This window comes from Acartia tonsa, chromosome 8, assembly GCF_053477335.1.
Source record: "Acartia tonsa isolate MP-2025a chromosome 8, ASM5347733v1, whole genome shotgun sequence".
Classification (NCBI taxonomy): Eukaryota; Metazoa; Arthropoda; class Copepoda; order Calanoida; family Acartiidae; genus Acartia; species Acartia tonsa.
Window position 1 is genome coordinate 35,318,094 of NC_137267.1, and position 17,620 is coordinate 35,335,713.

Here is a 17,620-nt window from a genome sequence, read left to right on the forward strand (position 1 = left end):
TGGCCGTTGGGGGGAAGGCAGGTAGGGGAATCCTTGTTGAGGAGGCAGAGGCTGCTCTCATTGAGAGCTTCCAGCAGAGCCTCCCCACGATTCATGGCAGATTGGTCAAGGGTGATGGAGTTCCAGGCGGGGTTGTGGGCATTGAAGTCACCGACTAGGATAAGGTCATTTGAATTTTCAAAAAGGAGGTTAAAGTCAGGGGTGTATTGTGGGGGGCAGGAGGAGTGTGGGGGGCAGGAGGAGTGTGGGGGGAGGTAAAGGTTGATGATTTGTAGAGGGGAGCCATTGCGGGAAATTTGGATGCCATCAACCTCAAGGGGGCCATTGGAGAGGTGGTTAAGGTTAAGGTGTGTGAAGGGGATGTCTTCGGCAATGAGAAAGGCTATTCCTCCACCAGGTCGGTCTTGTCGATCCTTCCTGATGAAGTTATAGCCAGGGAGAGGTTTAGGATTGGATTTGCAGGAGAGTTTAGTTTCTTGGAGGCAGGTAATTGGGATGTTAAGGGTTGAAATAAGGTTGTGGAGTTCATCTTGGGTGGTAAGGAGACCATTACAGTTGAATTGGAGGATGAAATGTTTACCAGGAGGTTTGCGGGGGGCAGGGGTGGGGGGAGGAGGGGGCGGGGGTGTTTGAGGGTGTGGTGGTGATGGAGGTGCTGTTGGGGAAAGTGGGGGAGACGGGGAGTTGGGTGTGGAGGGTGAGGGAGGGGGGGAATTTTGGGGGGAACAGGAGGGGCATATCCAGAAGGGGGAGTAGTGGGTGGAGGATGGAAGGAGGGAACATTTGGGTTGGACCCATTGGAGGCAGGAGTTACATTGGAAGGAGCCAGTGGATTTTGTAACACCTAAGGAACAGATAGGACATGGAAATTTGGGGCTACGGGATTTAGGTGGGGGTGTAGGTTGTTGGGGGGAAATAGGTGAGAAGGGGGTAGGGGAGGCAGAGATGCAGGGTGGACAGGACCAGTTAGAATTGTATTCGGATTTGGATGAGAGGAGGGAACATTTAGGATGAACCCAAAGTTGGCAGGAGTTACAGAGGAAGGCACCAGAGGAGCGGGTAATGTTGCGGGAGCAGGTAGAGCAAGGGTATTTGGGACCAGGATTTGGATGGATGTCGCCAGAGAGGATGAGGGGAGGAGGGGGGGTGATGTTGGAGGGTTGGAGTTGAAAGGCCTCCAAGGCCTCCAGAGCTGACAGGGGCTGACTTAAAAGCCCTTTAGGCCAGCCCCGTGGGGGAAACCCGGACGGGAGACATGGCTGTCAGAACAGGTGGTTTGGTGCAGGTTTGCCTGGGGGTGTACATCTTCTTCTCCTCCTCCCCGGATAGGTCCACTGCGGAAAAGCTTGCACCCTCGGACCTTTGTGAAATGATAAATTCAACATTAAAATGACAGTACCCCGTCAGGGGTTAGTTGAAAGGATAATATAAAAAAAAATATATAACATGGTCTTAAATTAGATATTACAAATTGTTTGATTCGCGAAAACAAATAAAAAGGTTTCACTCAATTTTCTTTAAAACTAAGTGAGAAGCAAACAAAATTAAATTGCTGGTACTTAACATAATGTTAATAGTTATTACAAATCCCCAAATCCCTTTTTTATACCTATTCTGATGTGGAAATGTATTGTATAAAGAACAAGGAGCTATGCTACTTATGATAATACACCAATAATAACTTTTCCAGCATGGCTTTGAAACTGTTTATTATCCACTGGATTACAAAAAAAATATATATAGCATCATATTACAGACAATTTTCCAGAAATATTAAGATAAATAGTGTAAGGAAGGGCCATCTCGGGTGTTTTTTCGTTTTTTTTTAAATTTGAAACTAAAAGCTGTTCATACCCATAAAAGCTTATCTCAAAAAAATTTGTACGGCTCATCAAGTGGTTCCTAAGAAATCCCCCCCCCCCCCCTTGCATCAAAAAGGCTTCAGTTACGTCCCCATTTATATAAAACTAGCAGCTTCGCCCCTAGCCCCAAGAGGTTTGTTCAAAGTAATTTTTCGTGTTTTAGATTATATAGAAAATTAAAAAAAAAAAATTGGGGGGGGGGGGTTTTATTCGACCCCACTATTTTAATTTTAGTTTAAAATATAAAAAAAATTTGTGGGGGGGGGGAGGGATATTTTTAATTTTTTAAGGGGGTTAGGGGTTTCCCACAACCCAAGAAAATAGTAATAAACCTTCCCGGGACCTATTAGAAGCTATCCTGTAAAGGATAACCTGATTGGTTCAGCGGTTAGCGAGATCTTTCGCTACAAACAAACACACAGACAGACATCGTTCTTCTATGTACATATTAAGATTGAAAAAGTTACTACAAAAGGTCAAAACTGGATATGGCCTCACAAAATGTTAAATTCTGAGAAAACTAAACAAGCTTTTTTATGATTTAAAAATTCATCTCACAAAAATTTGCTTTCATACTTTTTTTGTAGGCAATTAAATAATGAATTTTATGTTTTTTTCTCAGTCGATTAGAACATAGGGAAAAACGAAATAACCGAAATAAACCGACTTAGCCTTGCCCCCAAGATTGGGCCTTACACTATCATAAAATTAATTCCATGTTTGTCCGACCGGGTCGTCGTTCCCTTGGGGCTTACAAAATTGGTTATAATCTTTTAATATTTAATTATAATACCGAACCATGGAAAGCTGTCTATAATAAAATGCGGCAAATAACTATTTAGGGCTAAACCAACCTGCATTTCCAATACTGATGAGTGTGAGATAACCGAGGAAACCAGAAATAGATGTAAAAGTTGTCGTTACAACAAATGTATAGAAGTCGGGATGGATCCTGAGAAGCCACCAAAAGACACTAATAAAGGTATATTTGTAAAATGGGACTACCCAGATATCTAAAGGGTAAGACAATGGCCAATAAATAGATGTACATCCCCAATGATGATTCTTCTGTAGATTAAAATTAGTGGTTGAAACAATTAAACACAATGAGTAAGAAAACATTATTATTAAACTTTGGGAACCAGTGTCATAAACAGCCCATTGTCCCTTCTCTCTCGACTCTCTGAAAATCACCTAAAAAGGCTTTTTATGTTGTAATTTTAGAGACCATGATGAAAAGCTAAATACAACTTTATTATGTAGACCCAATACTCCAAATTTAAAGTCTTCAGCTTCAATAACCAAAATATTCTAGACATTTCAAAATAGCATTTTATGTACAATGAAAATTTTGAAAGATTTCAAATGCTCATAAAAAGAAAAAACAATAGGTATAAAATTAAATTACGTCGCCTAGACACAAAATTATAACTTTATCTTTGTCAGAAACTTAGATTTCCGGTAACTGATTACATTTTTACAATATAAACATTACATTTCATAGTCAAAATTTATGAAAAAAATTCGATTTAAATTGCATTTGTAAATGAAAATCATAGCGGAAACAAAGGGGGAAATTAATACAAGCTTAGCTGTGATTGGTTGCTTTTCTGATTCAGCCTTCTGATTGGTTACAGTACACTCGGTACAACGCAAGTTAAACTTAATTTATTTTAATGATTTTGACTATAAACATGGGTAGGTATTTTTTGTAAAATTATAATTAGTTACTGGCAACCTAAATTTATGACAAAAATAAACTTATAATTTTGTTTCTAAGCCACTTAGTTTAATTTTAAAATTTCTAACATTAGCATTGAAATTCTTGCAAAATTTTCATTGTACATAAATGTCATTTTAAAATGGCTAGAACTTTTTTGTTATAGAAGCTGATGGCTTTAAATTTGGGTTATTGGGTCTACTTGTGGCAGTCATAGCAGTTAAAGCATGGTATTTCTTGCAGGCTTCCTTTAAGTGAATTGTCATACCAAAATTTTCAAAATATGAAAAAAAATATTAAAAGTATAATACCTACTGAATTTTTATAAAACTTATGACAGCCTTATAAAAGTTTTCATGTATGTATATAGTAAGTTAGTGAATTTTTTTTTCAAATTTATTTCATATCATCATTATTATCTTTATAATAAAAGCCATATTTCTTATAGATTCGGAGAAGAAAATTGAGGAAAATCCAAGTAAGTTGATTTTTTCTATAAAACTTATGTCATCTTTCAGTGGATTTTTTTTATGGATACAGGGGTTGCTATTTAGCCAATTAATTCCATTTGAAATTACTGAAAACTAAATATTTTGTTAAAGCGTAGTTGGCATAGTATAGACCAATAGGATGAGGGTTACTTGCACTTTCAAAGAAATCTCTTTTTTGTTTATAGGTTTAAGAAAATGTCAAGTCTGTAACAGAACTGCCCCTGCCATCCGATATCTTTATTATGGAGTGGTTACATGCCGCGGATGTCAACATTTTTTTTTAAAATGGCACAAGAGGTAAGTAACAGGTTTAAACCCATATAAAATAACTATCAGATCAGAGCATAAAACATAGCACATCCTCTCAACTTCAGGTTGGTTATGGGTTCACAATGAAATTAATTCGGAAAAAATCACGCAACATACACAGCTAGCTTAAGCAAGGTACAAATTTACCTGAGCATACCAAAGAAACTAACTAGCAGGGGTGTTCTAGGAAGGTATTGTGAGTTCATAATCACTCTTACTTAAATCGTAGCTGTACCTTCCCTACTATGATTTTTTTCAAAATACATTTTCTTGGCTGCTGGGTTTCAATTTTTCTTTCTACTAAAGTATGGAATGAATTGTTTGTTTCAGCAAGCTAGTTTACAAAGTTTAAAGAGCAAATCTAACTGTTAACTGGATATTTCAATCATATAATACAATCCATCAATGAAAAATAAATCTTTAGGGGTAAACCAACCTGCATTTCCAAAACTGATGAGTGTGTGATAAACGAGAGAACCTATAAAAAATGTAGAAGTTGTCGTTACAACAAATGTATAGAAGTTGGAATAGATCCTTCGAAGCCTTCCATCAACACTAATAAAGGTATCTTTTTAAAAGAACCCTGCAAGAAATAAACCAATCTAACTGCTGAAAGACTGTCACAAGTAAACCCAATACCCCAAATTTGAAGCCTACTGCTTTAATAACAAAACAGCTGTAGGCATTTTAAAATGACATATTGTGTACATGAAAATTTTGAAATATTTCCATTGGTCATGATAGATATTTAGAAATTAAACTACGTAGCCTAGAAACAAATTATAAGCCTATTTGCGGCATAAATTTAGGTTGCCAGTAAATTATTATATTTTTACAATGAAAATACCCATTTTTATAGTCAAAATCACTAAAAAATTAACTTTAACTTAGATTGTACTGAGAGTACAGTAGTATTTCCAGAAGGCTGAATCAGCTCAACAACCAATCACAGCTGAGCTTATGTTAATTTATTATTTTCCCGCTATGATTTTCTGCTCAAAAATGCAAAGTTAAACTGAATTTTTTTGGGATATTTTTACTTTGAAAAGTGGCATTTTTATTGTAAAAATTTAACCAGTTACTGACGAAGATAAGCTTATAGTTTTGTGTCTAGGCAATGAAATTTGATATTGAAATTTTTATCATTAGCATTGGAAAACTTTTAAAATTTTCATATACCTAAGATGTCATTTTGAAATGCCTAGAACTTTTTTGTCATTGGAGCTGGGGGTTTCAGATTTGGGGCATTAGGTCCACTAGTGACAGTCTTTCAGCAGCTAAAGGGTGTTTTTATAAAATATTATAAAAATAAGGGGGAGGGGGTAGTTTATTTTTTATATGTTTGAATTTTTCCTTGAGGTATCTTTGTTTTTATTGAGCACAGGTTTATTTGATTTGTTTGATTAGCCATAGTTTCTTAGAGTTTGGACCTAAGACTCCTGGAGTATGGTAAGACACTTATAGAGTAAGCACCTGTCTTATGAGAGCTCCTCGTTATTACCTCACCCTCTCCGATTTTCAGTATGGCAGGTGTCCCAGATTAAGCCATCGAAATGAATGACACTCTCTCCTGAGAGAAGACTGGGATTAAGGGATGTGTTGGTATTCTACTCTTGCTTATTAAACATCCGAACAATCTCCCATTTACCGCAACTAGGGGGAGGTTGCGTGAATTGATAGGAGTATTTGAGACAACATGTTTTGATAGCAACACATTGGGTTTGAACTCGAATTCTCATTACCGTAACTCAGTGCTTTACTGTAGAGCTACAGTATCCCCACAGATTAGACCTGTTAGTTGAGTACATCCTGCAGGGTTAAATACCAATTCACCTTATTTTTTCGGGAGGGGTTAATCCGGTAATTTTCGTCCTACCTTCATAAAATGACCTTTATCTCCATGTTCCTTTCGAATGACAGAAAAAATCATAAAAGCAAATTTGTTGGTTATTAAATTGCCTACAGAATGTGAGATAAATTTTAAGGGTACTTATTGGGTCTCTATTTTAAAATAAGATGGTGGGGGGGGGGGGGGCTGTGATTGCTAGGCACTTTGTTAGAAAACACTATTTTTGTTTGTTTGTAGAAAATAGCATGTCATCATCTGATGCATGTCAAATCTGTGGCAGCCCCGCAATCTTGAAATTTCGTAATTATGGAGCAAAGGGTTGCGCTTCCTGTGTTTCTTTTTTTAGAAGATGTTCTGGAGAAAGGTTAGTTTTCTAGTCAAAGTTGTGTAGGACATAGATTTTAGACTGTTTAGATTAAAAATAATGTTCTTTTTCATTAATGTTGCATTATGCATTTATCCTTTTTCTCAAAAAGGTTCCAAAAAGCCTTTGAAAAAAAAGAACTTTTCTTTTACTAATTTTTTTAATGGATAGAATAATCTACATACGGAAAGTAATTTCACTAGGTATCTTATATTAATCTTTCGAAATAATCAATGTAATATAAATTTTACATATTTACAGCGTGGCCACATTTTTCAGTATACTGAAAATATTCAGTATTCTTCAGTATTTGGAAATTGGGGGTTCAGTATTTTCAGTAAATACTGAATATTCAGTATTTGAAAATTTTATTCAGTATTTTTCAGTTTTTGGAAATTTTCATGATTCAGTATTTTTATATTTCTTAAATTCTAAAAAATTTTGCATAAATAAGATGTTTTTTCAAGTAGTTGATGTCAGATTTTTTCGGCTCTTCACGCCTCACTTTACTTTCCTTTAAATTACCCTATAACTTTGTACATTAATTTTGCTTTTTTTATGGTAATATACATTTTTTTTCAATTTCATCTCAAATATAAATTTTTTAGATAGTTGATATGCTTTTATACAGTATTTTTTTCAGATATTTTTTTTGTCTATTAATATTAATATTAATATTATTGTCTGCGCGCATTTTTAATACTAAATATTTTAATTTTGCTTTTTTTATGGTAATATACATTTTTTTTCAATTTCATCTCAAATATAAATTTTTTAGATAGTTGATATGCTTTTATACAGTATTTTTTTCAGATATTTTTTTTGTCTATTAATATTAATATTAATATTATTATCTACGCGCATTTTTAATACTAAATATTTTTAAAAATTTAAATTACCCCCCTCAAAAATTTTACCCCGGGGGTAAATTTTTTTGGGGGGGGGGGTAAACAAAATTTACCCCTGCCAACAGATTTCATAGGGGGTAATTACCCCCCCCCCACCGGCCCCAACCAAATTTTACCCCCAGGGTAAAAATTTTGGGGGGGGAAAAGGTTGGACGTCTATGCTCTTAACTCAACTAAAAAGTATTTAAGTTTTGTAATCATTTAATATATTTATCAGTCATTTTCTGCTTAATTGGTGCAAGAAAATCTAAGAGGCAAAATTAAAAGATCTTTAAAATATCCCCCTAATGATAAAGCTATGATATATGAAATTTTGAAATGAGGAATCATATAAAAAAATATTTATTCAGTATTTGTATTTTTTTGTTCAGTATTTCAGTATTTTTTCTTATTTTAGGATTCAGTATTTTCAGTATTTCCTTTTTTTCTTCAGTATCAGTATTTTTTTGGTTGTGGCCACACTGTATTTACGATTTGGTTATTTGCTAAGTTTGGCTAAATTTTTGGTCTAACTTTTTCTGAGCTTTAGCTATAAAAATTTATTGAATCTATGTAGAAATATTTTTATGATCTAGTGTAAAAATATAATAGAACATGGATATAAATATTAGACTATAAAAGTTTTAAAGATTTTTAATCAATATAATAGATTTGAAATCTGCATAAAATTTTAAGGATTTTTTATAAAATTCGTTTTTTATATAATTCTTTATTTAAAGGCGCAAATACGATTTAAGTTAATAAATTTTGACCAATAGGATAGCTGGATTGAAAACTACCTACGCTCTAATTGGTTGAATGATGTACGTCACTTAAGCTTCTCCAATCAGAGCGCAGATAGTTTTCAATCCACCAATCACAGATCTCAAAATTATTTAACTTAATTTGTATTTGCGCCTTTAAATAAAAAATTATATAAAAAACTAATTTTATAAAAAATCCTTAAAATTTTATGCAGATTTCAAATCTATTATATTGATTAAAAATCTTTCCAACTTTTATAGTCTAATAAATATGTTACATTATTTAATACTCCAAAAATATAAAGGGCTGGCAATCTAACCTGCATTAACAATACCGATGACTGTGAGATAACCGAGGAAAGCAAAAATGTTTGTAAAAGATGCCGCTGGAACAAATGTATACAAGTCGGAATGAAACCTGAGAAGGTTAAAGACAATAATGGAGGTAATTATGTATTAAGGGATAGGTTTTTTTTCTCAGCTACTAGTCAAGATAGACTTCTGGAATTTTTTGTGAAGATTATCAGTTAAACCAATAAGCTTTCATTATATAATTTACATGGCCTGTCAGTCTGACTGTAATGCTCTGGCGGTCATTTGATTTACTCAGCTGATATTATAGATAGAAGTCAATTTTTTGTGGAGCTTCTCCGTACTAGTACGCATCTAGTTTATAACTCACTTGGTCTGTCTGTAATGGAGAACATAAAATAAATATGGAGTAATAAGGTATAACCAACAAGGAAATTAATTCGAAAATTGATTTGGGGGGCAAAATGACGCAAAGTTTATTAAATTGCCTTTTTATCTGTCGTTGGGGGGGCAAAATTTGTATTTCTCCATCGAGAAATTATAGGGTAATTGTGGCATTCTCTTAATATTGTGCTTATTTGTAAACAAAAGAAATCCAGTCATTGCAGACTATAGTTTTTAGGAATAAAACAGGACTGTTCACAAGCAAAACAAAATTAAAGAAGATTTTATGTTAAAATCATTATGATAAAAATTCTGACCTCCAACTATTAAGCTATTCTACACTTTTTTTGGTGCTCCTTTAGTGTTGACCCTTGTAGTTTTCTTTCCTATTTTTGCCTCACACAACGCTATATTGAAAAAAAATATTTCTAAGAGGATAATACCCAAACTTTGCTAATGTTTTTGTGCTTTAATTTTAAGGATGTTGTTGCATATTTTTTAGAATGTACCGTCTGTGGCGACGAAACCGAAGTTCATAAAAATATGGGAGCAGTTTCTTGTAATGCGTGTTCTGTTTTTTTTGCTTATACTGATCCAGAGAAAAGGTAAAGTGTTTCTATCAGGGATCTAAAGGGATAAGACAATGGCCAATAATTGATGTACATCCCCAATAATAACACACATAATTAACCTATCTGTAGATTAAAATTAGTGGTTGAAACGTTTCAACACTCATTATAGTCCTTAAAGTTGTAATGCCAACGAAGAAGAAAACGTTATTATAAAACTTTGGGGACAAGTTTAAAAGACAGCCCAGTGTCCCCACTTTTTCTTTGTTTCTATTGTATGAATTATTATTATTTTTATTATATGATGAACATAAATTAACCCCCCAAAATTTTTCAATCTAGATTTTTACTCCCTCTAAATAAAAACGCTTGGACGTCCTTGCACTAGTCCCCAAAGTTTATTATAATATTTTCTTATTCGTTGCCTTAACTTTAGAGACTTTAGTGAATTTTGATTGGTTGATTTATTAAGTTGGGTGTTCAAACGTTTCAACCACTTATTAAAATCTACAGAAGGGGTAATTTTGTGTATCATCATTGTCGGTGTACTCATTTGAAGAATTTAATTAACTACATCTACATGATGCAATTGATTCTATATCCATCTATCCCTCAAATAAGCAAGATCTTATTTCAACGAGCAGTCTTCCCTCACCCCCCACTAAATTTCCGTTGTCATTCTTAACAAACTTTGGGTATTGTCCCTTTCGTGGCAACGCCTCTTAAGGGGCGTTTTGTCGTTTTTTAACAGTAGCTTTTTCTATTTTTTATAGTTACTGCGGGGCAATCACCTAACCTAACCTAAAATAACCTTTCAAAAGCTACTGTGAAAAATGAAAATACGACGAATCGCCCCTTAAGAGACGTTGACATCAAAGGGACTATACCCCAAACTTTTTGTTGTTGTAATTTTTTATGCAAGAAAATTAATCAATAAAAATTTAATTATTATTTTTCTAGATGTGAATATGGCGACTGTGAGATTACAAAGCTTATGAGACAATTTTGCCAATACTGCCGCTTTAAGAAATGTCTTTCAGTTGGTATGAAGCTTGGGTTGAGAAAAACAATTAAAAAACAAAACCCTGATATAGTTTCTGAAATTGTTGAAAAGCTTAAATCCGAAGGAAAATTATCTGAAGATCATTTTGATGTGAACAAGGATAGCATTGGAAATAAAGCTGAGACAGCTGAAGTTGACAATGAACCAAACCAGATCAAAGCAAAGAGATTGATTGAGTTTACTAATACATTTCCTCAGGTACATTTGTTCTTTATCAAGTTCTTTTTATCTACCTTTACAAGAAGTAGCCGTGACATCGTTTGAAATTCTGTTTGTTCATTATTTGTATTTATAACTAACTACAAAGTTATTATTAAAGTTAAGTACAGCTGGTTTGAATTTCTTAGATTGTCTCAATACCTCTTAGGGACAGGATTCTCCTTAATTTAAAGTGATCATTTATAGTAGCCAGATCACCATCTGTTGGTAATGGGATACAATACTCGGATACTTGGTTAAGTAACATCCAACAGACACCCAACCCTTTGATAGCAGCTTTAGATACTATTTTAACGTCTCTAGTATGACGTGGTGTGGGTTAGTCTCGATCCCGCTTTGCCGAGGGTATAGATTGTCTTGTTAAACATCTTGATATCTAATGTATTTATTTAGAGACGAGGCATATACACTTACGAAGGCATATTGAACGCACTGGATACTGGAAACTACAATTATTTTATGATAACAAGGAAGAGTTTCTTTGGAGAATTCAGCACAGGGTGCGGCATTTGCACTCTACGGAATTTTGAGGCTCATCAGATAGAACATCATATGAAGATGCATTTTAGAAAGGGGGCTTGTAAAAGTAATTTTTTTTCTTGATTTTACATTAAGAATTTTATGGATACTTTGATTCAGTTTTTACAATTTTTTGTTTGTATATTCCTTTGGTGTGTAAATTGTATTAGTGATTTATTGCATCATAAATAAAATTAAAAGTCTAAAGTCGGTTTTGTTAACTCCGAGAGGCCAAATACCTGGGTTAACAAAAATGTTATTGATCTTATGATTGTTCATTTTAATATTCGTAACAAATTACATGATTTTCGAGTATGTCTAAGAACCGGTTCCAATCCAGCAAATAATAATTGGTTTCAAGGTCATACTGGAATAGTTATTTATGTTTAAGAATATTGTCAAACATATTTTATTTTAGCGTGTGAACAACCCCTGTTTTCGTTTGAAAGAAGAAATCATAACAAAAGAAATCACTTTAAAAAATGCAGGATTGATTTTAAACGTTATTTTTAAACATCATCAAATGGGTCTATCCGTAAATAATATGATAAAGATTGCAATAGATAATACTAAAATAAATTGCATACATATAAGGGATGGTAATCCGAAATCAGCAATCCGCCAGTTTTTGAACCAAGTATCCGAATCCAGGGGCGTCCAAGCTTTTTATTTTGGGGGGGGTAAAATTTTTTTAAGGGGGGGGTAATTTGGTTTTGGGGGGGGTAAAATGGCGCGCGAAGCGCGCCGCAAATTTTTTTTACCCCCCCCAAAATTTTTACCCCGGGGGTAAAATTTGCTTGGGGGGGGTAATTACCCCCCCTGAAATCTGTTGGCAGGGGTAAAATTTGTTTACCCCCCCCAAAATTTACCCCCGGGGTAAAATTTTTGGGGGGGGTAATTTAAATTTTATAAAAAATTTAGTATTAAAAATGCGCGCGAAGCGCGCAAAAATTTTTTTTGTTAAAGATTTTCTATTTTGGGGGGAGTATTTACCCCCCCAAAATGGTTTGGGGGGGGTAAATACCCCCCCCCCAATCGTTGGGGGTGCCTACGGCACCCCCAAGGTAGGGGTAATTTTTTTTTGGGGGGGGTATTGTTCACAAAATTTTGGGGGTGCCTACGGCACCCCCAAAATCGTTTGGGGGTGCCAAATGGCCCATTACCCCCCCCCTTGGACGCCTATGTCCGAATCCGCAATTCTAATTGCGGATTCGGATTATTAATTTTTAAGACTTTTGTAGCACTTAAAAAAGTATTTTATTGTTTCCTACAAGTAAAATGATGGGTACCATTTAAAGAATTATTGTATTTTATTTAAAATTAGCTTTCAATGCTTATTTTAGGTTAGGTTAGGTTAAGTAAGGGTTAAAAGATGGCCGCTGTAGGGGCTAGAATTATTTATTTATAAAAAGACCTATAAAAGTATTGCTAGAATCCACAATCTAAAAAACTGTAATCCGCAATCCACGGATTTATCCGCTTTTATTTTGGGCGGAATTTTGTAAGAATCCGAATCCGGCCCATAAATTGGGCGGATTGCTAACTGTAATACATGTATATATTATATTATAATATTTTCTTCCTCTTTTAAGGAGAAGCCAACATAAGGCATGCAAGTATGTCATAAAAATGTAAAAATATAGTCTTTAGGTATCCCTTCCTTGCTCACAAAAAAAGGGATTAATTCATTAAGAGAAAAACTATAAGGGGTATGTTGTGCAGTAGACTGTCATATATAAAATTTAAGTAGTTCCAATTTTAAAATCAATTGAAAACAGAAATTGTAAACAATTATGGTATGATATGGAGAAGCACAAGAAAGTATGCCGTGGCATTGAGGTGAAATTCATGTATATTATCTATAATACCAAGTAGTATAATGTCTGTTCGTCCGGATGATTTTTCAGCCCTGCATCCGCTGGACTAGTTGGGGTCTCTGTTTCATGGATTCTACCTTATGGTGATACCAAGTTTTGAGGCTAGATATGTTTTTAGGATTGATATGTTGACCCCTTAGAATCTCTTGCTCCCGTTTGTGCATAGTCCCCCTAACAATATGTCTGTGTGTCTGTCTGTATACTGGAGGATCTTGCTAACAGCTGAACTGATATGGTTCTCCTTTACCATGTAGCTTTACATAGGTCCTAGGAAGGTTTATAATTTTTTGCCGAAGGTTTATATTATTTTAACAAAAGAAATCGCCCCTAGAAAAAATGACCCCTCTTCAAAAAATTTTTACTAAAACTAAAATTTAAATGCCGGATGGGGTGTTGACTCTCACCCTAAAGTGCACCTAGAGGCCACAAGGGGGCGTAGTCGCTAGTGCTAATTAAAGTGATGAATCAAGAAACAATCCTTTTTTTATTAAGAATCCATTGAAATGCGAAGAGTGCGGTAAAATGTGCAAATCAAAGTTGAGTCTGGATACACATATTATCTGCATGCATAAAAACAAAGAGACAGTTGTTTGTGATACCTGTGGCGAGTAAGTTTGATAATTCTTTCAAAGTGAGGATACTAAGTATCCAACTTTGTCTGTTAGTCCATCGATCATACTGTCGGCGTCATAAGTGGAAAATATAACTAATTTGGACAACCTCCATAAAAGTAAAGGTTAGAAACGGACTGGCCCTAATCATAGAAAAGCTTCGCTTTAAAAAAAACATACCTTCTATTAGAATTTGACCTTCATGTAAGGCACAAGCATTATGACTTAATCTTTTTATCCAGTATCGATTACTATCCGATGCATATGAAACGGTTCTTATCCATATAATAAAATTATGTATGTCATCGTATTATATCTAGTTTTCTACGATTAAGAAATTAACAATCATCAGATTAAAACCAACTTTTTAGCCCATGCCCTCGAAATCTCGGTGCTAAAAAACTGGTTCAAATCTTATAATTGAACAATTAAATATCCGGGGAAATCTGTTTATTATAAAACGCGATAAATAACTATTTTTTTATAGGTTTTTTAGAGGTCCGCATAAATTAAAATATCATATGCGTAGTAATCATCCTGGTGTGTTTCCCTGCAATATATGCTCACAAATATTACAGGAACAGATATAAAGTTTTTAAATCGGTATTTAAAATTGTGGTAATGTTTTCACCAGTGGCTTTACCCCGAGAGGTAATTTTAAAAAAAAATAAGTATTTCTGGTGCTGCCATTCATTATGAAGTAACTGCCTAAAACAATTTTTTTGTGGGGGGGGGGATTTTCATTTTTAGGGGGGTTGGGGTGTCACACCCCCCAAGAATATATCCTATAAACACCACAGGACCAAAAGGTGTATACCCTGAAGAGTAGAATCCGACCGGTTCAGTGGTTACCGAGATCTTAAGGGACGGACGGACAAACGGACAGACATCATTCTACTTTGTATTAAAGATAACATTTATAGTAGTAGAAACACTAACATTTTAGATAGACTAGAAAGTTTTGGTGATTCCCATGAAGATTAGGTTTTTTAAAGTTAGAATTAAAACTTTATACCTCCTTTTTATCTAGACTTTGAAGGAACTGAATGCTCATAAAAAAGAAAAACATTTAGGAAAGATTTAATCAAATCATTTGTATTATATAATTAATAATATTTGTTATCCTAATATAAAAGAAGCATGATATCTGTCTGTTAGTACCAAAAGGTCTTGCTAACCTGCTTGTATTAGTTATCTTTTCTCATAGGTCCAAGGTAGGTTTTGGGGAGTAAAATATACCAAAGGAAAATTTAGTCAGGCTTCTTTTAAAATTTAAAACTTCAAATATTCATTATTTCTATGCGGTAATTGGATGCCAAAGTAAAATGATTAGAAAATTGTTTTCTTGTTTTTCTTCATATGATTATGAGCTTCACTTATTACACTAGTCCCTCAAGTGTTTTAATAACGTTTTTATTCGTTGGCTTAACAATTTGTGGACTTTTATTAAATTTTGACTGGTTGATTTTTTAAGTTGACTGTCTAAGCTTTCAACCACTTTTTGTTATTTTATGTATCATCATTAGGGATGTACATCAATTTATCGGCCATCTTATCCTTTTAGATTCCTGTTTTTATGTAAACCCTGAACAAACATATGCAAATCTGAATTTTCAAAATAGCAGCTTTATTATTCATTTAGGATGATTTTACAATAAATATGAAATAGGGTTGGGCCGGATATCCGGTATCCGGCCGGATATCCGGCAAATATCCGGTTATCCGGCCAAAATACCTGATATCCGGCCGGATAACCGGCTAAATTACCAGATATTAAAGTAGCAAAAAAAATTTATTAATAAACTTTTGAGATTTCATATATAAAATTTACATAAAGATAAACATATTCAAAAAATGTTCTTCTAGCTTCAATAATAAGAAAATTATAGCCATTTAAAATTTTAAAAAGCAGAGATTTTTGGTATAAATTATAAAAAAAAGTTATAGCCCGATATCCGGCCGGATATTGAAAATGGCCGGATATCCGGCCGGGTATCCGGCCACACCGGATATCCGGCCCAACCCTAATATGAACTGTAGATGCCTATTTTGGTTACAAAATTCCACTGTTATTTTTTAATTAATCAGCACCAATAAAGCACAAGATCTCAAAAACAGCATTTGGGGGAAATACTGGTGAACAAACATATTATGCAAATCCAAAACAAAGCAAAAAAAAAGGTTTTTTGGCATTTTTCTCCTCTTTTAAAGATTGATTATGATAAAATAATAATTTTTAAGGGATTTATGCATTAATTATTATGAAATATAGTATAAGGTAGAAATTAATGATTTTTCTAAATAAGAAATGTTTGAAAAAAATAAATTTGATCCCTATCACTTTAGAGGACAGCTGCTGACCCCCAGTCTTATGGATGAACCTAAATACATGTTAAAGATAAAAATTACCCTGAAAAGGGGGATGTGGAAAATAACCATTTGGGCAGGGGGGGGGGGGGTTTACTCGAGAACCCTTAGAGCTAGAGGGAGCTAATTTTGGATATAAGCTTCTATGGGGCCAAAGTTACTTTTAAAATTATCGTTGACCCCCCACCCCCCCCCCCCCAAATTTTTTTTTTGGGGGGGGGCGGGTGGATTATACTATAGGATGTTTCTCATAAACGACTTGAGATAAATGGAGCAAACCTTGGGATGCAAGTTTTGTAGGCCTATATTTGATTTTATAATTATCGTTGACCACCCACTCACCCCCAAACCCCTAATTTTTTTTTTTTTGGGGGGGGGGCGGGTGGATTATACTATAGGGTGTTTCTCATAAACGACTTGAGATAAATGGAGCAAACCTTAGGATACAAGTTTTGTAGGCCTATATTTGATTTTATAATTATCGTTGACCACCCACTCACCCCAAAACCCCTAATTTTTTTTTGGGGGGGGGGCGGGTGGATTATACTATAGGGTGTTTCTCATAAACGACATGCAGCAATTTTATTTTGGGTGCTACTCCCTTAGTTTTAGAGATAATTGGATGAAATCTTTTGGGCTGGGTCACTAATTACCCCAACTATTGGTAACTTTAAAAAAAACGGCTGCAAGACCGCCGCTCCCGCCGCCGTTTACCGCCGCCACCAAAAAATTTTTTTTTATTGCATTTCTCGCCGAATTAGGCAATTTGGAATCATTTGAGACCATGTTAATTTTTTCAAAAATTTTTCGCCTTACAAGCAACCCTGCGGGGGATTTATTCATTTTTTCAAATTCTGGAAAAAAATAACTTGGTCTCAAATGATTCCAAATTGCCTAATTCGGCGAGAAATGCAATAAAAAATAATTTTTTGGTGGCAGCTGTAAACGGCGGCGGGCGGCGGGAGCGGCGGTCCCGCCGCCGTTTTTTTTAAAAGATACCAATAGTTGGGGTAATTAGTGACCCAGCCCAAAAGATTTCATTCAATTATCTCTAAAACTAAGGGAGTAGCACCCAAAATAAAAGTCGAAACAAAATTGTAAGTAAAGGGGGGGGGGGAAATGTGGTGACTTGTCACACGACATACCAGCAATTTTATTTTGGGTGCTACTCCCTTAGTTTTAGAGATAATTGAATGAAATCTTTTGGGCTGGGTCATTAATTACCCCAACTATTGGTATCTTTAAAAAAACGGCTGCGAGACCGCCGCTCCCGCCGCCCGCCGCCGTTTACCGCCGCCACCAAAAACATTTTTTTTATTGCATTTCTCTCCGAATTAGGCAATTTGGAATCATTTGAGACCATGTTATTTTTTTCAAAAATTTTTCGCCTTACAAGCAACCCTGCGGGGGATTTAGTCATTTTTTTCAAATTCTCGAAAAAAATAACATGGTC

At 34.7% G+C, this 17,620-nt stretch overlaps 1 protein-coding gene across 2 annotated transcripts in view; it reads left to right on the forward strand.

Moving 5' to 3' along the window:
• LOC145326808 (uncharacterized) overlaps window positions 1-17,620 on the forward strand; it is a 33,117-nt gene that overhangs the window by 8,011 nt on the left and 7,486 nt on the right. For both annotated transcript variants that reach the window (XM_080170232.1, XM_080170233.1), the window contains 14 exons: window positions 2,705-2,844; window positions 4,031-4,060; window positions 4,259-4,370; window positions 4,807-4,946; window positions 6,469-6,595; window positions 8,552-8,691; window positions 9,445-9,547; window positions 10,472-10,772; window positions 11,187-11,379; window positions 11,731-11,797; window positions 13,088-13,151; window positions 13,682-13,797; window positions 14,288-14,376; window positions 14,829-14,871. In XM_080170232.1, the coding sequence (XP_080026358.1) occupies window positions 2,705-2,844; window positions 4,031-4,060; window positions 4,259-4,370; window positions 4,807-4,946; window positions 6,469-6,595; window positions 8,552-8,691; window positions 9,445-9,547; window positions 10,472-10,772; window positions 11,187-11,379; window positions 11,731-11,797; window positions 13,088-13,151; window positions 13,682-13,797; window positions 14,288-14,376; window positions 14,829-14,871 (1,665 nt within the window). The remainder of the gene's footprint in view (window positions 1-2,704; window positions 2,845-4,030; window positions 4,061-4,258; window positions 4,371-4,806; window positions 4,947-6,468; window positions 6,596-8,551; window positions 8,692-9,444; window positions 9,548-10,471; window positions 10,773-11,186; window positions 11,380-11,730; window positions 11,798-13,087; window positions 13,152-13,681; window positions 13,798-14,287; window positions 14,377-14,828; window positions 14,872-17,620) is intronic.